At 38.4% G+C, this 22,831-nt stretch overlaps 2 protein-coding genes across 4 annotated transcripts in view; both read left to right on the top strand.

Moving 5' to 3' along the window:
* On the top strand, window positions 1-2,296 carry LOC140282563 (fish-egg lectin-like). The gene is made up of 5 exons (XM_072377014.1): window positions 1-86; window positions 818-1,054; window positions 1,156-1,373; window positions 1,468-1,592; window positions 2,161-2,296. The coding sequence occupies exons 1-5, from the start codon at window positions 32-34 to the stop codon at window positions 2,294-2,296; spliced, it is 771 nt and encodes a 256-aa protein (XP_072233115.1). The 5' UTR covers window positions 1-31.
* Window positions 2,297-12,973: 10,677 nt separating this feature from the next.
* abcc9 (ATP-binding cassette, sub-family C (CFTR/MRP), member 9) overlaps window positions 12,974-22,831 on the top strand; it is a 78,679-nt gene continuing 68,821 nt past the window's right edge. For 2 of the 3 annotated variants that reach the window (XR_011909938.1, XM_072377124.1), the window contains exons 1-3: window positions 12,974-13,060; window positions 15,357-15,433; window positions 19,418-19,596. Coding sequence is in view for 2 of the 3 variants with exons in the window: in XM_072377124.1 (XP_072233225.1) it covers window positions 19,449-19,596 (148 nt within the window). In the remaining variant the exon portion in view is untranslated. Of the gene's footprint in view, window positions 13,061-15,264; window positions 15,434-19,417; window positions 19,597-22,831 lie in introns of those variants that run through there. The other variant, XM_072377125.1, reaches the window with a different exon arrangement.

Genomic DNA, 22,831 nt, shown 5'->3' on the forward strand with positions numbered 1-22,831 from the left:
GACGGTGGACGGCAGAATTCAAGGCAGAAAAATGAAAGCAGTTGCAGTCTTCTTGCTCTTTCTGAGTTGCCTGTCCCTCGGCCATTGTAGGTACTTATTTATTTGTTTTCCATTCTTTTTTCCATGAGATATCAGTAGTTTAACTGAGTAAGAAAGGTTATATTAAATAAAAATGTATGTGGAAATGTTTTTTTGTTATTCGATGTAGCTGATTTATTTATATTGTCTTATTTTTCCTAATTTTTCTGCATTGCTGTACTTTTTTATTTTTGCTTAAATTTTTTATTAGCTATTGATCTAAAATTCCAGTACAGCTTGTGCAGTTGTGCAATTGCTTTTTTTTCTTTTACTTATGATTCAGTTGGCTTTCAGAAGATTTTTCTATTACTTTCCACACTTTCCATACTAAAAGAACATAGAGAAGGAAAACAACAATTCAGAGAAGAAAAAATGAAAAATTACAAATGCAAAGCCAATAAATAATGGCAAAGGTTAATCAGAAAAAATAAAAGCTACTGAGAAATAGCTAAAGCTCTGGAGAAATTTACAAAGCAAAAGTTTTTTTGAAAATTAACTAAAGCAATAAAGAAACAGAAAGGAAAGAAAAGCAATACAGGAATGTTTTGAATCAATTACATGATATAACAGTTGCTAAAAATATTCCCACATCTACTTTATCTGTAATCTTCCTGTACATTACTACATTTTCTTTTTTTCATTTTTACACTTTTATGTATTGCTGTTTATATTTTCTTGTTCTTGAAATCTTAAGACTTGTGGGTATCTACTACTTTCAATGATGGTTTTCTTTCTACAGGCTGGACCTGCAAAGAGGCCCCCCAGCAGTGTCAAGCAGAACAGATTGATGCTGGACAGGGGAAAGTTGTACTTAGAGACAGACACTCAAGAGCCTATTTCCTGAGTGGATGCCATTGGTACAGACTGGGCTCAGTTTACCTTAAGCACGTCTCAGTGGGAGATGCAGGGATCTGGGGGGTAGACTACGACAACAAAGTCTACAAATACATAGCAGGCGAATTTGTTCTTTCAAATGGTGACTATTATTGTTGACATCAAGATAATATATTTTACTTTTACACACTACATATTTTCAACCATTTGGTGACTGTATCCTTTCTACCTGTGTGTCTGCAGGTCAAACTTTAAGCCAGGTGGATGCTGGAGGTGTAAGTCAGATAGTGGGAGTCACCAAATCTGACACCATCCACTGCCTGAAAAGTAGCGCTGCTTCAGCCTTTAAGCAAGAGGGCACTCTGAGTTGGACTTTGCTGCCAGGGGCTTTAAAGTATTTCAGCTGCAGCCCAACAAACAGTTGCTGGGGAGTGAACAGTGGTGGAGCGATCTACTTCACAGTACACTCATATCTTTTAACTCTAAACTGTGTTATTCTCAGTGTTATTTGTCTCATTGATTGTGACTTCTCATCACATTTGTTATATTTCTCAGACAATATCACCAACCACATGTGAGATCAGTGGATGGGTACATGTGCCAGGGGTTGCAGTAATGGCTGAAGTTGGGTCCGATGGAAACGTCTTCGTGGTAAATTCAGGTGGCGACGTCTTCCAAAGGTAAACTGTCTCTCAAATCTGAGTTGTTGTATTTTTTAGACTGTGATTTTGGAATATGTGTTACGGTAAACCAAAAGAGGAAAAAAAACGATGATGTAATTTTTTTTTCTGCTCACCGTCTGACTCTCTGTGCATCAACTTTCTGAATCAGTGTCTTGCACACTTTCTCAGTAAAAAATGAAATTAGATGCCTTTTTACACTGAAGGTTGTTGACTTTGGAATTTTTTTACATACATTCCATTTCCAGCTAAATCCCACATAGTCAAAATCCAAGATCTCCATAAATTCTTCTGTTTGTTGCGTGTATGTTTTAGTAAAAGAAAACAGATTCTTGCAATGATTTTTTAAAAAACATTTTGCTCTCCTCACCTACGGTTAAAGTAACTTAAAAATCAATAGTAATAGCATGATACTTATTTGACATTAGCCATGTTTCAAACCTGCATAAACGTTTTACTCAAATCTTAAATTAATAGGAAACAGCAGAGAGATGGTGCTCATTTAATAGTTTTTTTAATTGAAAATTATAATTTGACTGACTGAAATATCCACATCCTCTCTCCGCAGAACCGGCATCTCCTCTGGCACTCCACAGGGAACAGATTGGTCCCACATCCAAACATCCGCCAGCCATGTGAGCTATGACCTGGGACGTCTGTGGGTCGTGACCAAAGGAGGCGTTATCCTGCAGTGCGTCCAATAACGTCTTTGTTGTCTTCACTGCAATCTCTTCTCAGAATCCTGTGACACAATGAAAAAGGATCAGTGTTTGATTTAGAACAGTTTGGAGACTCGGCCTTTAACATTTCCTCCTTGTCTTAGGAGCAGTAAAATAATCAGGGTGGACAAATTGATGAATGCATTATGATTGCATCTTAAGGGATTCGGAAGCATAGAATTTGGTGAAATAGAAAATTGTAGCTGACTATCTTTGAGTACTCTGAAAACAATCTGCACACCTAACTTGATTCATTCAGTTGTCTAAGGAATTGCTTTTATTTTAATGACAAGTGCAGACCAGTGTGGTGCTACTGTCTTCATATGTTAGTAAAATGGAAGTCAGAAACTAAGACCTATATGTCGGTTTTGTTGTTTGTGAAGTAAAGAATAAATATTTTTGATTCTATCAAAATAAGGGATGCTTAGTGTCTTCTTGAGAAAAGAATGCTGGTTTAATATTTACTGAAGAATAACACTGGTACGCTGATCAGACAGAACCCTGAGGGAACAACGATGGGTTAAGAGTCCTCTCAGGGAGCCAAGCAACACACTTTGAAAGAGAAGCACGAAGGCACCGTGAAAGTGTGTATAATGGCTTTTCCTTGATTAGCCTCTTGGATCTGGCGCTTGAATAGATTAAATCCCCAATGTTAAAATCACATACGTCACAGTAAAAATAAACATTTAAAGCCTCAGGTTCCAGCGTCTATGGCCAAATTGTCCACCAGTAAATGTTTTTCATTCCCTCTGTAGAATCAACAGTCTGCAGACAGTGAAAACCAGATATGGAGCTCAGGTGTCTCATGCAGCTGCAGTAAAGATGATATTAAAAAGAGAAACTTTCTATCTTATAACCAAAAGGGGGTAAAAGGTCTAAAATAGCCACTTAATACTAAATATTCTGCATCTGATGATTAATTTTCAATTCTTTGATTTACTACTCATGCAGAGTTCAACACATATACGGTGGATAATGCGAAGGTAATAATGATTCTCGTGATACAGAACATTTCATGACAGAAAATGGATCCTAAATTGTACATCCAACCAGCAAGAAATTTCCATCCATTTTTTATTATTATTATCATCATTATTATTATTTTCTAACCAAAGACAAACTTTGCTTTTCATCAATTTAAAAACTAGATGTATACACATTAGCTGCTGCACCAAATTCAGTCTAAAACAACAATCAAAGGGATGATAGATTCATTTTAGAAGTTGGGCCTAGGGAGACTTCACAAGAAAGAATATCAATTTGGTATCAGGAGGGGCCAACAACAAAGAGCAATCAGTTAATTTATGTGTTGAGGGTAGGCTAAGATAAAGATGAAAGAAACCTAGTTTTTGCCCTTGGTCTTGGTATTTGACCTCTACACCCGCACTGAACATGGTGTGACCTGATGTGGGAAGTTTGAAATGCATTGAAATTACATGCAAATTGTTAGCTTGGTCTTACAATTATAGCATAGCTATGACATGACAAGTGAAGTAACACATTACAACTCTGCAGCGCTTGTTTCCTGTGCGTCATTATGTGCCACCCTGTTCAGGGAGGGCCCTAAACTCACCATTTTACATATAGTGTTAATAATGTAAGAGGACACGAAGGTTAAAATGCGTAGAAATGACATACAAAAACCCCCAAAAAACTGGTGTGCTAATTTCGTCAAGAGAACAGCTGGATATGTTGTAATGAGTGCTCGGATTTAAAAAATGATTTTGCTGTTGATAACATGCAACATCAATGTAGAAATTTAAATCAATAGCAGCCTCTTAGATGGAATTCTCTCAGAAAGAAGATGGTCAGGACAAAAAAAAAAGAAACATGGTGTCAGTGAGGGCCTTTAGCCTCATAATTCCAGCACTCAACGCAATGTCCCGCAGTTAAACCTTGGACCTCATCCAACAAAAACATCTAACGTGTTCACGAATGAAGGATTGAGCCTGCGTCCGTCCGTATTATCCTAAGCTGTGTTAGATGTTTTTGTTGGACGAGTGTTAGAAGGTGAGTGAGTTGCAGAGCAGGTAACAGCCAGTCTTGAAGTTACTGAGGAGCTTGTCTGTGTCGTTCTTTTGTGGACGTTGCAGTTTATGAGCTGAGAAAACAAATATCATCATAGTTTTACCTCTTGACATACATGTGTTTTTTGTTTGTTTTTTAAAAAAAACTTTTACAGGAGTTGTGAAAAGAACCCTGCGACAAAATCATATAAACAACCACGCCATAAAGTCCCCATGACAACCAACAGGAGAATTTTTAGGGTTCAGTATCTTTCCATTTCTTATATTTTTGTGTCTTTGCATTATGATGCAATGATAAACCCAGTTTTAAGATCAATAAAGACACTCGTTCACTCCATGTCCAGCTCATGAAAACGTTATTATCATTTTTTTCAGCTGTAAGTGCGCATCTGTTGGCTCTGTCTCAAGAAGACGTCTTTTATATCTAAACTCCCACATTTCACATCCAAAATAAATAAGCAGCAAATTGAATTGTGCAATTGCTGGCACAGCAGCACTGTGGAGAAAGGATGCCATCAATAACAACAATATTAATAAATTTTATTTTTTAAAAAGTGCCTTTCTTGACACTCAAGGACACTTAACAACACATTATAAACCCAATAAATAAGCTGATACAAGTTAAAAAAGCAATGAGGCTAGAGGGAGAATGCAGCTTGGAACAGATGGGTTTTGAGTTTTGATTTGAAGAGGGGTAAAGAGTCATGGCCTGTGGATGGCCTTGAATGTGTGGAGAAGGATCTTGAATGTAACTCTGAATCTGACCGGGAGCCAGTGAAGCTGCTGGAGGATGTGGGTGATATGGTGAAAAGAACGGGTTCTGGTAATGATGCTTTTGGACCAGTTGAAGCTTATGTTGAAGCAGGTTTCGACTTATCTAAACTGAGGCAAAAGCGCACTCTTGTGGTCACTGGAGCTTCTCAAAATAAAGCAGGCAAAAAAAACATTCTATTCACATCAAACATTCTAATGAGCCTTTGGTTTTGCCACGAGATGTTTGACATTATGTATTGCATTGAGAAAGATGGATGTATGGAAAGAAAATACAAGGGGAACGAGTTTAAATGGAATAACAATGTCTGACAGTGCAAACAATGGTGGTTTTGATGCAGAGAAAGTCTGACAGCCTCAATAAGTGTGTCCAGTTCCACTTCACAAATGAGTTGAAGGGTAATTAAATAGTTTACCTTCCTTAAAGTAAATTTGAATGAACAGGATGTTTGTTTTCTGCCTCACCCCCTTCTTATCCAACTCTCCTCTTTCTCTTTGTAATCACAATTTTTTTTTTAAATCCTTTGATCTGCAGGAATCAAGTCAGGCTCAGATTGTTGTTTTTGTCATCATAGACTTTAACAGATAACTAATGTAGAGTAAAAGGCTTCCTCGTTTGGAACAATCCAACAGAAAGGTTTTGAATTCGCTGTCAGTGTTTCCTGATGGCTTTTTTTCTCTACTATCTGATTGACAGCCCTGAAATGAAGATAATGAAAATAACGCACCATCATTTTCTTGGCTGGTTTTAGTTGGATGTTTGGGGATGTTTGATCTGTCGTTGCAGGAGCAGGTCAGAAAGTCTGAAATGACAATCATCAAGTCCCCTAAAGGTGGCAGCAAAGTCCTATAACCAATCTGTCTGCATATGTAACCGTAACAACTGTTTAAAATGTTCACACCATCACATATTTAGAACTCAAGTGTCAATGATCTTCATTATCATGTTTCAAGATTAGAGTAAGGGAAGGCTCAGCTTTGAGAACATTTTTCTAAAATAAAATTTTTTCTATAAACGGAATTCCAGAAAAGTTTGTTTAAAATGAAATAAAATCAGAATGCAATGATTTGTAAATCTCATCAACTATTATTTTACTCACAATAGAACATGGAAATCACATCATATGTTGAAAAAGAGAAATTTTGTGGTTTCATGAAAAATATTAAACATTTTAGCAAAAGGTTAATAACACGATTGGGTGTAAAAAGAGCGCCATAGAGAGTCTCTTAGGAGTAAAAGGAAAGCTGGATAGCAGTGTCATTTTTTTGGACGAAACTTTCTGTATGGTCTTGGTCAAAATACCAATTCACACTTTTAACCTTTTCACCAGTTTTGCAGGGCTACACTCAACAGTAGTTGTTTAGATATCAAAGATGTCGAAAGAAAGATCCTTCAAATTGTATCATTAGCAGGTCAGACATTTCCTCAAAGATCCCTCAGCAAGGCTACAGAGCATGTTGCATGAGCACGTTTCATTTTAATCTGTAGCAGCTGGTAGTGCTCTCCTAATCGTTAAATGCTCACTTTAAATACACAGAATTTCCCAGGCAAGTTCTTGATTTTATCAAATAATAGCTGGAGGAACCTTGGAGACTGCATATATCATATATTTTTTGTGCATCCACATGTAACGATGTATCGCTCCGTTACCTCCATCCCATTCTCCACATATACTTTCATCACATTTTAATTTATTTTAGCCCACACAGATGTACACTGTTTTCAAAGTTCAAAGTTGTAGCCACAAATGAATTCTAAAAAAAATGCGCATTATGAAATTGTGGCAAATATTTGACAATTTATTGATCTTGTGGGGCTGTGAGAGTTTTGTCCAACCGCAGGCATGCTGGGTAATCTGGTGATTTTAATTAATTTTTAATGGTGTGTCTGGCTCTATGTATCTCTGCGTTATGTGATGCCAAATGTCAGTTAGTTCTTATCCCCCTAAGGCCCTGAAGTCATCAGCGGGGCTCCTTATAAAGAGCAATTTTGGAGAACGAACATTTTGGTAGAGTCTGACGATTGTGATCAATTATTTGTGATAAATGGCTTTTCAAAATCTTCAAAAGTTCTATTTTTAGTATTTATATTTTTGAAAACTATATATGTTTTTAAGATTTTTGCAAAATGTGTCATCCACCTAAATATCTTCACTTTCATTATTACTTTGAGAAAGTGATGGTAACTTGCAAAGTGAGGGCATTTTTAGAAAGAATTACTTTTCAGTGAGCTTGTTAAACCCTTGTTTTCTCTAACTAGTGGCATGGTACCTTTTTGGTTGGATATGAGGAAATACTCCCAACCAGATCAGGGTGGACTACCATCCTCTAGTCTTCAGGGTGATGTGTAATTCGCAAAGACCAACTATTTCTGAATTGTTAACGCTGAAGTTATTGTATTTAGTGTTTTATTTGTAAGTTTTTGCATTATAGCTACGATGGTACATGTTGTACCCATTAAACGTAAGCATTTTTATCTTGCTCTGTCTGAAAAAGCAGCAAAGCAGTTTAGGAAGGAGGGAATTGTTCAGTAAACTTTTGGGGGGGGAGTTGAGATATTTTGAAGTTTTTGAATATTGAATATTTTGAAGCTGCTTAATCCAACATGAACAGGTTTGTGGGGAGGCTGGGGGGTATCCCAGCTGTCATTAGGCAAGAGGCAGGCGACACCCTGGACAGGTCAGAGTACAAAACCCATTTCCATAAAATTTTATTTTAGGTTTTCTAAAATACAACAAAAACGTTTGTAATCCATAATGCGTTTATTCATTTGAACCTACATTTAAACATCCAAAGGAAATTGTTTTCATTGTCCTTACTGACCAATTTCAATGTATTTATGAAATATTAAAAAATGTCAAAAATGATGCCAGCAACCAAATTTTTTTAAAAGTTTTGAGAGATGCAAAGCAGATCATATCCAACTAACAGCATTTTGAAAGATTCTACAATCAGCAAGTTCCTTGGTGACAGGTGAGGGTGTCAGAATTGGGAATAGGAGGAGCATCCACCAAAAGTTTCGTCTTTTCAAGCAAGAATGGGCCGTGGCTCACCACTATGTGCAAACTCCTTCAGAGCAACAATAAGCTCCACAAAATATTTCACAGTGCAAGTTCACAAGTAGCTTTGTTCTTTTGACATTTACGCAGCAGAATATTTTTAAAAGATTCAAAGAGTCTGGGGAAATCGGAGTGTGTAAAGGACAAGAACAGAAACCACTGTTGAATGACCTTTGAGCCCTCAAGTTGCCCTGCATGAGAAGCTATCATCCCACCATGATCAATACAGCCACGTGAGCTCAGGACTACCTTGAAAAATTATTCTCATATAACACAGTCCACCATTGCATCCGGAAATGTAACCTGAAGCTGTATTACACAAGGAGGAAGCTGTATATATCAACTCTGTGCAGAAAAACTGCTTAATTCTCTGGACACAAGCTAATTTCAGACGGACAAAGAGACAGTGAACATGTGCTCTGTGCTCAGACGAGGCCATATTTCAGCTGCTTTAGGGAAATCTATTTATTTTTTATTGAGAGGATAAGCAAGACCACCCAGGCCATTATCAGAAAGGTAAGCAAGCGTCTGTGATGGTATGGGAGTGCATCAGTGTTGACTTCATGGTGACTTCATAAGTATGAAGGTAACATTAATGCAGAGATTTACACTCACCAGCCACTTTATGAGGTACACCTTGCTGGTAAAAGGTTGGATCCCTTTTGCCTTCAAAACTGCCTTAATTCTTCATGGAATACTTTCAACAAGGTGTTGGAACCATTCCTCAGAGATTTTGGTCCATATTGACATGATAGCATCACACAGTTGCTGCAGTTCTGTCAGCTGAACATCTATTATGCGAATCTTCCGTTCCACCACATCCCAAAGGTGCTCTATTGGATTGAGATCTGGTGACTGTGGAGGCCAATGGAGTACAGTGAACTCATTGTCATGCTCAAGAAAACAGTTTGAGATGATATGAGCTTTGTGACATGGTGCCTTATCTTGCTGGAAGTAGCCATCAGAAGATGGTTACACTGTGGTCATAAAGGGATGGACATGGTCAGCAATAATACTCAGGTCGGCTGCGGCATTTAAACTATACTCAATTGGTACTAAGGGGCCCAAAAAATATCCCCCGCACCATTACACCACCAGCCTGAACCGTTGATAAAAGGCAGGCTGGATCCATGCTTTGAATGTCGCAGCTGAAATCGAGACTCGTCAGACCAGGCAACGTTGTTCCAATCTTCTATTGTCCAATTTTGGTGAGCCTGTGCGAATTGCTGACAGGAGTGGCACCCAGTGTGGTCTTCTGCTTCTGTAGCAGCTTCTTCAAGGTTCGACATGTTGTGCGTTCAGAGACGGTATTCTGAACGCACAGCAAGTGGTTATTTGAGTTACTGTTGCCTTCCTATCATCTCAAATCAGTCGGTCCATTCTCCTCTGACCTCGCACATCAACAAGGCATATTCGTCCACACAACTGCCCTTCACTGGATATTTTCTTTTTTTTGGACCATTTTCTGTAAAGCCTAGAGATGGTTGTGTGTGAAAATCCCAGCAGTTTCTTAAATACTCAGACCAGCCCTTCTGGCAAAAACCATGCCATTCAAAGTCCCTTAAATCCCCATTCTTCCTCATTCTGACGCTCGGTTTGAACTTTAGCAAGTTGTCTTGACCACGTCTACATGCCTAAATGCATTGAGTTGCGGCCATGCCATTGGCTGATTAGCATTTTGCGTTAACAAGCAATTGAACAGGTGTACCTGATAAAGTGACATGTATAATACATTATACATTATACTACCATCAAAATTATGTCTTTTCCCAGGAGGTCCATGGTTATGTCAGCAGAACAATGTCAGACCTCATTCTGTACAACTTGTACTAAATTACAGAACATGTTTTTGTTGCCTTTTAGAAAAGGCAAAGTTTTCTTCTCTCATTTAGCTGTTCAGTTTCCTCGAGGTGCGGTCCACTCCACTCATTAAACTTTAACCACGTCAAATTAAAAGTGGATTGGCTAAGCTTAATGAACAGTAGGTCAGGAAGAGCATCATGGTAGCAACAGATCATAAGGCTTTAAGTCCAAGTGTGTGTTGCAAGAGGGGAACGATCCCCGCTTCCTGCTGTGGGACGACACTCTGTTCACACACTTCCGTCAGTGGGAGAGCTTTCTCACGCTGTGGACAAAAACCACACACACAGAATAATGACATTAATGCAGGATACATAAACACAGCAAAGAAAACACACACATTTAAAGCACACACAGTAATATTTCAAGTGCTGATGTATCATCTTGGCTTTAACGTATTTTCAAAGTGACCACAGGCACGTAGCCGGACAATCACTGTTTATTTTAGAGGAGCTTTAAACTCCACTTTCTCTTCATCACTCATTTTCCTGGGTGTCACTGCAGGTCGTCTTGTGATGATGGGTCACAAGTGCGACTTCCTCTTCTGGTGACACCAGGGTCAGAGGTGAGAGTGGAACATCTGTTTGATTTTCTTCTCCTACTGTATGCGAGTGTGTTTCTGTGCATGTACAACAGGAAGAGAGGGTGAGGGGGAGTGCTTGTGAAAACTCTGGGGAGATTTAAGACCACAGTGTAATTGCTTGTTTTGTGTGTGTGTGAAAGAACATGTGTTACTCTATGTGTGGAGGCTTAAATTTATATGATCACGATGTGAGGGCCTACATTCTCTTTTGGACATAAAGTAAAACCCAATGATGTATAAAACTGAATATGAAGACTTAAGGTTTGGCTTATGGGGTATGCTGAGTCATGATAAGTCATGACAGTCACGATAAGATAAAATAAGTCTTGATAAAATTATTGTAAACTGCATTGGTGTGTCTGTGTGTGTAGGGGATTGAGGTCAACCTCTTCCCTTCACAGATCTTGAGAAACACTTGTGGATGGGAATCTCCTCACACTTTCCTGTGCTGTTTACATACATACACACCAACTGATATCTCCCTTTAGATAAATCCTCCCACACAACCCCTTTTCCACTCTTAACACACACACACACGCACACTCATACATTTATCCTTCCACCTCTGCCCCCCCCCGGTTCGACTGTGGCCCCCAGGCTGCGTCCTCTCAGCTGGGAGACGGCACTAAATGAAGTCCCAGGCTCTTTATCCAGTATCAGTAACCTTTACTCAACATGTCTCAGCACTACTGGGGTCTGCAGAGCATTGGTCACCAATCCTTGAGGTTTGATCCCCTTATGAGGGCAAGAGTTACATTCATTTCAGGGATTTGTAAGACAATTTTTGTGAAAACTTGAGAAAACTCACGTACAAAGGCATTTTTGTCCTCTGATAAAGCTGAATTCAGCTCATCAACAAAACATTTTGTATTTGCGGACTGGCCATTGTTGGCATGCTTTCAGGAGTTAATAATACACACAGATTAAGCATTGCGCCTGTTTTACATTACCCACAATGCAACTTTAGGTGTATATATAATATGAGCAGCCACCAATTTAGCCAGGATTCCTAACCCTTGAGCAGGGATCTTGGATGTTGGTTGAAAAATGTAATTCCTTGAGTTTTTGTTTGCATTGCCTCTCTTTTTGAGGCATTTTTTCACTGCAACAGGAAATATCATCTATATTTTTTTACGAGAGCTCTAATTCTATGACCAACCTAACTAAAGAATATATCAACTCACTGGAAAGTAAAGTTCCTCCTTTGTGAAGTAAAAGAAATCATGGTGTTGCACCTTTTGCCACACCATGCACAAAAGCCTCCACTTATCAATTTTCTGTCCTTTACCAAAATGTTAGGCTTGTGTAGCTACAGGCGAAACAAGCTAGTCTGCACATCAAGCTCCTCCTGTAGGGTTTTGAAGTGTTTCCGGGCAAGTTTAAGGCCCAGTCCCAATTGCTTCCCTCGACCCTCCATTATGCATTCTACCAGTTAGGTCTGAGCATCCCTTTTCTTCTGAGAATTGCAAGAAGTGATCATTTCATTTAGACACCAAAACCCATGTACTTTTGAGGTTCAGAAAAAGAAACTACTTGGTAAAAAATGAGGTTTGCTTTATGCATTTGTGACAAATTAAGTTTAATCAGCAATATATATCGAGAGACTTGTAGGTTGCACCACAGCATCACTCCCCCAGCCCAGACAAACCAAATGCTGGTTCAAGAGGTAACATTTTGCGTTTTTTTTTTTTTTCTTTTTTTTTAAACCAGTGTAGTTTCAGGTTACCTGAGATAGAGTTGGTTGTAATGAGCAGTTCATGCCACTAGGTATACAGATCCTAGTCAGTGGAGCTCTGTTGTGACAAAAGGCTTTGTTTAAAAAAGGTCTTCAAAAACCTGAGAATATTCTTAAAAAACTTAAACAAAACATTTTATTTCTCATCCTCTGAGGAAACCAGGAATAGAAAAAAGGGTTAAACCCTCATGTTTATCAATATTCTTTAAAATCATAATTATTTATAGCCTAAACTACCTGCACCTGTAAATAAAAAAATAAAATAAAAAAACCTGCCAGATAATAATAATCAGGACAGGCGCTTTTAAGATCTCCTGCCTTTTGCCGTGTTTTGTATCAGTGCTCCCACTGCCTGGTGATAAATGTGACTACAGTTAATTTAAAGCCACCTCACCAACATAAAAATATGTATACGAAACCATTTTGGCTCTTCGGTTCCGTCGTGCTTATTCGGCTTTAGTTTGACCCATTTTCGTCCCATGTGTTACGAATAATTTCACTGCTAAACATCACATCTGTCGGTGCGTGTGTGTCCTCTGCGCTGCTTGAGCGCCATAATAGTCTTTCAGAAAGGACAGGAGAGTAATTGTAATATAGTAGGCATTTCCTGTCGCTGTTCCTTCAGCATGAACCTCAACATCATGAGAAATCGCGCGCGGGAATACAAGGTTCCGGAAAGGACGCTTTGACCCCAAAACCTGCGTCAGAGATCGGGTAAGTGTTCGCGTTAGGTTTTCTTTTTTTTTCCCTTCTGATATGCCTGAGTCTCACAGCTGGGCTCCAGCATCTACAGCCCGGTGAAAAACGACGTCTTCTGTTCAGTGAGGACAGTGTCATATGGTGAAGACGCCAGACTTCATTTAAAAATATAGGAATTTAAATTAATCCCGTTTCTGGGGGAGAAATATTTTCATGAAAATTGACTTCATATGATATTTGAATAAATAAGACACACTTCTTAATGCCGGTACTCATAAAATCATCTGAGCACTTATCTCAGCTCAGTGTGAGATGGAGTACAATTTGCTGCTTACTGTGGAGCAGGATTGTCGTGTAAATAAGACCGTTAAGGAAAGAAAAAAAAGTTGTATTATTTACAAGAAAAAAACGTCCTTTTTTGTTATTTTGTCCATGCCGAATATAAGATTAAATTCTGCTTGTTTAGAAAAACACACAAACACAGACTATATTTGTCTATATTAGTCTGTATGAGCCAAAACGTTAAATGGTCTATTCTCTGAAAAGGTATTTTTGACGACTATAGTGGGTTGACTGACCGGGCAAATCATGTTGATCACTTCTTCATCGCTTTCTTTTGATATTTACGTGGGTGCAGGACCTGAATATTAGTGTTCTCAAGGAATGAATAGCATGACTTGTTGACAATAAAAATCGTCAGCTAATAGTGTTCGCTTGAGTGCACCCTGCCGACCTCATCCAAGGTCCTCCCTCCTCTGCATCTCAAAGGATGCGCGTGGTTTGACGTGTGAATCCCGCAATCCCTCGGATTAAGTCAGGTTTTAGGAATAATTTTCCCGTGAATCGCCACAACCCCAGATTATAACGCAGTGCAACTCATAATAAATATGTCAATGCAAAAATATGACCTTTATAGCAAAAAACGGTAATATAAAGCTCGAAGAAAAACTAGAAAAATAGCTGTAGTGACCAAATTTGTACACATTCACTAAAATAAAATACAAAAGAAAACCGCGAGTCATTCAAATATTCATTTGGAGCTTTCTCTGAAAGCTATTTAGAAAAAAGGAAGAATATTTTACTGTTTAAAAGATGAATAACCTTACATATTACCTCAGCAGCAGGTTTTTTAACTGTGACCCTCGCGTCGGCTGGGACTATTATAACTTCTCCTCTCACCGCCAAAGTCGTTCAAGTTTGGAAATCTGATATGAGGCTGTGTTGTGTCAAGTTTGATGAGTTTCTCGGGATTTTTACCGGAACTTATGGAAAATACATATTCAAAATAAAACGACACTAGCTCACGGCATAGATTGGATTATATTATTTGGAAAGTTACAGAACATTCAGTTGAAAAAAAAGGTTCTTCTGAGGCATGACTAAATTGAGACTTTTAAGCTGAAGGTTAAAGTAAATTAAATAAATCAGTTTAATATATATATATATATGTATAAACGAAACCAGCAAAACTGACGTATACAATTTCATTAAAAAAAATGTGACATGGTCTCTATTGCTCATTTCTTTACATTTTGCTTCCAAGGAGCCAGGATTTCATGTGATCTATTAAAATCATCCCAAGCAACAGTTCTACAGGCTTTCTGAACTCTTTTTTTCTTTTGTTAGACATTGGCTTCTTTTTCGATCAATTTCAGGCTGACCCTTAAGAGATAAATGTTTTTTTTTTTGTTTGTTAATTCTTTTAACATTGATCTATGAATAATTCAAACATGAAAAAGGGACCTAACTCAAAGGATGAACCAATGTTGTTATCTAAGCATAATAACATAATTATTTTTTTTATTGTATCTTTAGATGTGCAGCCAACATCCAAAGAAGAGTTTTGGAATTACCTACTCATTCCAAATATGTAGTTTCAAGCTTGTTGGTAGTGTACAAACTCTAATCCTTTCTTATGTACTGTATCTCTATTCATGCTGCACATGTTTTAAATACTCATATTAACTGTGTTCCAGGCAAGGTATGAAGGAATGAGGGGTGGCTGACTTTTGCACAGTACTGCAGATAGATGCTATTTAGTTTAGTGACTTATGATTTACTTACCTAAACTTTATCATTGACAGAGAGATATTTGTAATTGTGAACATGATTTTACTAGGTTTTTATTTTAAAGGACTTTACCGGAAGCTGTTTGTCGTAGTCACTCTAACTTGACACCGCTGGCAGAGACTGGCAGCATTGAGTGGAGCAGCTGATGAGCTCTTGACTTGCGGGGCTAAAAATAATCAAAATTTTTTCACTGCAACTCTGACTGTATTTTATTTCTCTTCTTCTTTTTTTTCCTTGCCAGCGTCTGCTGTCTTCAATTTTAAAATCCAGCCATCCGGAATGAAACGGTGTCAGTGAGGAGCATTACTTTATCCCGAGGTAAGACACTTTGGTCTTCAAAATAGTCAGTGTGGTCTTTCTGGTGATAGGAGCTTAATTTGAACGACTTTTATTGACTTTACAGCATTTCCGTTTGATGAATCTTAAAGGAGCTCCATTTAGTGTTTCTTAGTATTTGGTTATAGTGAATTGAACAATAATTTAAATCAAAGTGTTGCTTTTTCTTTGGATAAAAATTGGAACAAAGATAGTCTGGATGGTTTGGAATCTAACAAATATCACTATGTGAACTCAAACTCCAATCATGTCAATAAGGTAGATGGCTAAACTTTCTTTTATTTCTCAAATTTCTTTGTTTAATTGAGTGTCAGTGTCGTGGCAGAAAGTGATAACTGTAAATATGAGAGCAACAGGCAGAAACTTGAACTTGGACTTTGGCAGTTTAAATGACTTTTAAAGAAAAACTATGTACAGCTTCTCCACACTGAGGCACTAAAATTCAAGGTGAGTCTGTCAACCCAAACAAATATGGCTGCCGGCATCTTTGGTTTGATAGAGACATGAACAAGATGTTTAAATTAGGCAAAATATAACGAGCATCGAAGTTAATGCCCACATACTTTCTGCTTTTTGGTAAACTAAATTGAATCATCACATCTACTCAGTTATATTAGATTGTTGTTTTGCCCAAAAGACTGACCAGTGAATCACATTTAGTTTGTTCTCGTGAGACATGGGTGCAGATGTTTTAACTGTATTTATCTCATATTCATGCTGAAGTGATACGATATTGTGGTTCAAGAATTGCTCAGCCACTTCCTGTTGTAGCCGTGACCTTGTGTTTTGGGATGTCCAACTGTCCATTTCTTGTAAAAACTACAACTCATGAAGGCTTTGAGGTAGTTTGTTTTACATCCGGTACAAATGTCTCAATAATGATTCGATCAGAGCCTCGTCATCAAAGGTTGACGTAAACTCCCACAAATGTACTGGACACTTTTTGAAGAGTTCATATTCAAATATTAAAGTATTCAAATGAGGTCAATTTTGTTGTGCACATTTTTTCCTCTTTCTTTTGTCAGATGGCTACACATGACAGAAGTTTTCAGCAAACTACGTGTCCACTCGCAGTCTCGTAAAGTCCTAATAAAATCCTGTTTTTTTTTAAGCGTAGTTATCTTACAAAGTCATCATTCAAGAAACTCAAAGACAACGTATGTGCAGTGAATTTAGCTATACTTACATGTACAGAGAAAGTTAGGGTTAGTCACTCAATCCACAGCATCGTGGTGTCAGATGTATTTCAGTCAATAGCCTGATTCTCCTCCGATGCATGTATACCGTTACAAGCTTTCAACTCAGCTGTGCATGTAATGTACTGACTGTTGTCTTCACGATTATGCCACAGGAATAGCGTAGTTGGGGGTCTTTTACTTGATCTGAAAGTGCCTTCTCTTCACTGTCTGCTGTTTGTCAGAAGGGAAGTCAAACCAGCACACAAAACTCTTTAAGACCCTTATAGAATTACAGTTTTCTCATAGCATCATGTCCATTACATTGTTTTAAATGGTGAATGTAAGCAGTTGAAAATGATTATATATAAACAGACAGAGAGCAAAAGCTGCAGCTTCTGAAAGTTCTGACAGTTCTGCCCCCCCCCCCCCCCCCCCCCCCCCCAAAAAAAAATACAAATATTTTATATAGTCAAGTATAGAGGTTTATAGAAATGTGATGCTTCAGCTTTGCCAATAGGTAGGTCTGTTATTTTATACAGTGGCTGGAAAAAAAGTGGCACTCTGAGATTGTTTTTGTTTTACCTTCTTTTGTCTTTGTTTATAGCTACGTTCGCTGTGGCGTTGTTTCGATAAGTTTCCGCACTGTCACAACTTCATTTCTATTCATTTTCCTCAAACATTTGTGCTTGAAGGTGAGAGTTGAACTGCTGTGTAAAGTCTTCTCCTGCACATCCCATTTTTTGTATAAAAGAAAAAGGTGAAGGACTTATTTGATTTGTCTGCCCACTCACTGTAATCTATTTTTAGAGATCCAGGCATAGAAAGAAGACTGCAGTCGTTTTGGAGAAAACTTTTCAAGCTCTTTTGAGATCCTTTTTTTAAAGCGTTTTATCGTGAACACACAGTTGAATTTTCAGTTAAACAAAAATTTGTGAAATGATTTTGCATGCTGTCAGTTATAGGTTGTAGAAATAGAAGTCAGAATCAGCAGCAGAATTTTAAAAAATCAATCAAGAACACCTTAATCATTGCGTGTGTCTCGATTCAAATCTCCTGTTGTTTGTACCACACTAAGAACCCTGGTACAGTACATCAGTCTTTCTCTTCACAGTTGATTAGAATAGTGGGTCCCAACCTTTTTTTTTTACCCCAACGCCAAGCCATAAGCGCGTGCAAATGCCCAAATTTCATTCGCAGTTTTTCTTCCACAAAAGAGATTTACGAGGGATTTAGATGTCAGGTGTGATGTTGATGACAGCTCGTTATGGGCTCTGCTTTTTATGACAAGGTTGCTGAAGTCTGTGATTTGGGGAATGTCCCTCCAAACTATGTGTTTGGAGAGTCATCCTCAAAGATGAAGGTATTCCACATCCTGAAATGAAAGGTCCGTCACTGAGAAGTGGGAAAAAAGTGACTTGATTCAATCAATGTCAACATTGTCCCATTGTAGAGAGTAGATGTATCTGGAAGGTATGGCATTTTAATCCATCCGTCAGCAGTTTTGTACTGACAGGAATTCTTTTATGCTGCTTAGTTTGACACATCTCTCTGTCTTTACCAGTAAATGTGTTGTAATTTTATGCCTGTTCCGATCTAATTTTGACAAACCTCAAAGTGGAGGTTGAGGCTCAAGGCTGGAAACCACTAGCTTAGAATTTACTGCCAAATACACAATTGCAATGAGAAAAAAATGCCCTTCATCAGCCGCAGTATTCCCTGGCACAGCACCAAGGCTGAGATCAGACACACTATCTGCTGGAACCCACTTCCTCTTCCCCTCACGACCTTCAAACTCGAATGGAGGAAATTGATAAATGATCTAAAAAGAAATAAACTGAAATGTGGCTCCCACCGCTAACACCACAGAGCAACTCTTTTATCACAATAAAGAGGAAGTATAACATGCTACTAGTATAACGAGCTAAATTGGCAGGTGATTTTTGGTGTTTTTCTCCTAAGCACAATTTCTAATTCCTTAAAAGATGTTTATTTGAGGTCTTTTACAACTCTATTTTAGAAACAGGCACTATAGGGGGAAGTTATCCTGTCATGAGGTGAGCCCGTGTGTAAATGCATGATGGCTACAGACTTTTCAACAGTGGCAGTCACATCTCAGCCCTCTCAGAGGAAGCTGAAGTTCTGTTTAATCTGCTGCATTTCTTGATAAACACGATCCCAGTAAACGTGTTGAGTTTGTCACAACAGGTGTTTTCAGTGACGTGTGCCTCAAGGGCTAATCTAATTAAGTGAAATAGAACGAATAGCATAGATGTTTGATAGGCAAGTTGTGCTGATAAAGATGCTTTTCATAGCAACAATAACAATGACAGTCTGCTATAACTGAAAACATACATTAATGTACGGGGTTTGCAGGAAATGAAGGCTCCTGCAACTGTTATAACACTTTAATTAAAGGTGGAAAAGGACATCTACTCTGAGTCAAGCGAAAATAAGCTTTTTTTTTAAGATCTGCTCTGTTCTTAAAACTATGATGTCATGGGATTGTTACAACTTCCAACATTTCCAACTCATAATATTTATCTAACAGCAAGCCACCATAATTCAGAGGGCAGTGCCCTTGAAATAGCTCTCACCCCTAACACGAGGTCGTGTTACTGTGTGAGTGAAAAAAATGTGCCGCAAAAATGTCTCGCCCTGTGTTCAAAATTGTTCCTGAAAAGAGAAAACATCAGATTATGTATTTCACAGAAGAATTAATATTTGCTTTTTAAGTTTCTGTTGTGTAAACTGATTTCTAGTTTCATCTATGCATTTCTTATGTTCACAGATTGACTCCAGGCTTGTGTGGAGCTGGTGGCATGGCCTTGTCGTTTTGTGGCAACAACAAGGATCTCAATGCCTACAGTGTGGAGAATGGTGTGTTGAACAATGGATGCTTCGTGGACGCCCTCAACCTGGTTCCCCATGTCTTCCTGCTCTTCATCACCTTCCCCATCCTTTTCATTGGTAGGAAATAAACTACTAAATGTATGACCCAATTAAAAAAATGGAAGTTCTTTAAGTTTTCCTGCATGATTTAAATACAACTTTCCGATAGCCATGTTGAAAAGAGAGTACATGCTCTTTCAGTTTGCTGGTCTGGAGCATTCAGGTCTGTGCTGACCCAATGCAAAGGAGGAAAGACATCAGCAATGATCTTCAAGAAGCAATTGTTGCTGACCATCAAGAGGCCATTTCCACACTATTTAAAGTCCATCATTCTACAAATGAAACATATTTACAAGTTGAAAACATTCAGGACAGTTGCCAATCTTCCCAGGAGTATACGTCCCAGCAAGTGTCGTCGCAAGTCCAAGAGCTACATCTCAGACTCTACAGGCTTCAGTTAGCATGTTAAATGCTAAAGTTGATTACAGAACAATTAGAAAAAGACTGCCCAAGAATGGCTTGTTTGGAAAGGTAGCAGGAGAAAGCTTCTTCTCATGGAAGATGACACAACAAGCCTAGGTTTGCAAAGTCAAATGTCAAATGTCCGGGTATAGAAAATGGATGGATGGATGATTAGAAATGAGTGAAATTACTTCATTTATTCCTCCTCCTTTTCTGAAAAGGTCAAACTGACTCCTGTATAGAAAATATTTTGAGCGCAGCACAGTTGAGGTTTCCTTGTCACATGAATATAAGTTGCAGGTACTCAACAGAACACTGACTATATTAAGCTCTTAGTGAGGCCACTTCCCCCATACAACTGGATAATAGACACACACACCACTTCTTTTTATTCATAACCCAGTGCGTTCTTTCATTATTAGCCACTTGATTAAAAAGATCCACTTTTTTTTTTTTTTTGAAAATACAGAGCAAATGTTGTCATAAGTAAATATTCAAAGCTGTTGGGTGTGTTTTGGATCATAATTACCTAGATTAAGTTGACCGAAGACTTTCTGCATGTTATGTGCTTTCTGACAGACTGTTTGAGTGTTTCCTGCTCAAGTCTCTTAAAACTGCAGCTTTTCTGCTGGGAAGCTTCAAGAGTTCAAAGCAGCTTTCAGGGCTGAAACAGGTCCATTGAGGCTTATTGGATCAGAGTCACACAGTTTGATTTTTTCTCCTCATTGTTTTAGGGTTAGTGTGTTTAATGCGTGTAGCTTGAAGGAGTGACTTCGTTTTGTGTCCTTTTTGGTCCATTTGTGTGTGAGCGCTGTCAGTCAGCCCCTGTTTTGTGTCCACTTGACTTCAGAAGTGAGCTAAAATTTTAAAATTGCTCATTGTTGTGCAACTCAAAGCAACTCTATGATTTTTAATTTTTTTTTTTTAAGAAAGCCATTTCTTTTAATCTCTGGAATCGTTTTTATTATACAATGAACAAAATCGCAGGCAGCAGTCTTTTACATTTTCAGCCAGTGTTCTAAATGGCTTTTGTGGCTGGTGGCTTTTTATTTCAGCTGCTGCTAAGTAATCGTCTTTCCCCAAAGCCCCAGTCTAGTGAGACATTCATTCTTTGCAAATCTAAATTTGCTTTGTCGGAAATAAAACCCAGCACACTGTGACACTTTTATATGATTGTGTGGGGAGTTTTAAACTGTCAGCAGCCGCAGAGCCGATCACGGCTGTCAATCAGTGGCCACTCTGAAAGCTGCCAGATTTGATTAGCGAAGCAATGATTTGTCAAAGTATCCACAGAATATTGATTTCAGAGTCAAACTTTAGTGATTAAGATCAAATTGTTTGATCTGGCACAGTCCAGTGTGTCCAATCTTTTTGAATGATCATAAACAGATTCAGTTTATTGGCCCTGCTGGAGCTGCCTTCAGCTTTACTGCTGGGTGTCACCTTGAAAGCAGTGATAATCTTTATCCCTTATTTTGTCCTCCCCATTTTGTAGGTCTTCCTAACTGTCTTCTCTTCCTCGCAGCTGCCAGCTCGAAGAGAGCTGCATCTATCCTTAAAGTAAATATTAAACAGTCCCCACAATGGCATCTGGAATTTACAATGGCAGAGAATTTGGCTACAGTTGCTTAAAGTTCAACATATCTGACCAGGACTGCTCCTTCTGTTGCTCACAACAAGCTCCAGCCCACATGTTTGCAGCTATTGGTACGATCCCTTTGAAACCCTGTGGTAAGAGACCACAGAGATGCACCTTGTATTTCCCTGTTCTCCGTTGTGTTCCTTCCTTCGGCTCTCTTGATCAGTTTCTCACGACATACAGCTTAAAACTCTCGACTCAGCCCCACTGAGACTTTGTGGCGTTGGTTGGTGAGGCCGGACGGTTGGAGCCAGTCCTCTATGAGCTCTGCTCTTCTGCTGAGGAATGGTGTCCATTAGAATGAAGGGCTTATGAGGAATACTATTCGTCAAAGCCATTAAAACCAATACTTCATTTAAGCTATGAAGCATTTCACTTGACATTTTGTCGTGAGAAGCCTTTATTTACTGCTGGAGTTTTAGTTATTAGCATAGTTATAAATATTAATTAGTTTTTTTGGAGAATATTTCTTATTTCTTTCTAAGCTCTGGTTTCATTTGAGCTCTCTGTGCTCATCTGTTTGACATTATTCTAACCAAATATTGAAATCTGCCTTTAAATAGTTTTGAAGTGATACAGACTTGATAAAAGTGCTGGCAAAGGCCAACTGAAGATTTTTTAGTTGAATTTTTTTCACAGCAGTATGGTCAGAGAAGGTGGGGAAAAAGATAAACTGCTCTGTGGAATAGAAGTGAATGTTAAAATCCTGCATTTGGTTTCATCTGACCTGTGTTACTGTAATCTGTTAGGCCCACATCACTCTGTGTAATCTGACCGACAGAGCAGATGTGCTATTAACTGTCTTTCTATCTGCCTTTCTCAGAAACACACACACACACACGCACACACTCACTCATTTGTATGGCCATCCTTGTAAGTTTTCAACAGCTCTTTAACGCCATGTGACATTAAAAGTAAGGATTAAAACTGGTCCTCAAAAAGATAGTTGTACAAGTAGACAAACACACACCCTCTTCAATTTGAATTGAAATTTTATTGGCAAATTATTTTTAGAAGGAATTTGACTTTTGCCCCAGTTTCTCTTGGTGCAAAATTGGAGAAAATCATTCTCAGGGTCAAATCCTCCCCATGTTACCAGACACAGTCCTCATAAAGATAGTTGCACAAGTACACACTGGCAGTGACTGGCACTTCTATTGTCATTAGTGAGAACGCTAAGCAGCTTTAAAGAGCAGCTAAGTTTGGATTACA

This window comes from Leuresthes tenuis, unplaced genomic scaffold (assembly GCF_036924035.1).
Source record: "Leuresthes tenuis unplaced genomic scaffold, fLeuTen1.0.hap1 SCAF_23, whole genome shotgun sequence".
Lineage (NCBI taxonomy): Eukaryota > Metazoa > Chordata > Actinopteri > Atheriniformes > Atherinopsidae > Leuresthes > Leuresthes tenuis.

Bases quoted from the DNA above. Each gene is read 5' to 3' on its own strand.
- LOC140282563 (XM_072377014.1), top strand. From the start codon at position 32: ATGAAAGCAGTTGCAGTCTTCTTGCTCTTTCTGAGTTGCCTGTCCCTC. The intron at 1,055-1,155 runs GTGACTATTATT...GTGTGTCTGCAG, and splicing joins CGAATTTGTTCTTTCAAATG to GTCAAACTTTAAGCCAGGTG. The intron at 1,593-2,160 runs GTAAACTGTCTC...CTCTCTCCGCAG, and splicing joins GGTGGCGACGTCTTCCAAAG to AACCGGCATCTCCTCTGGCA.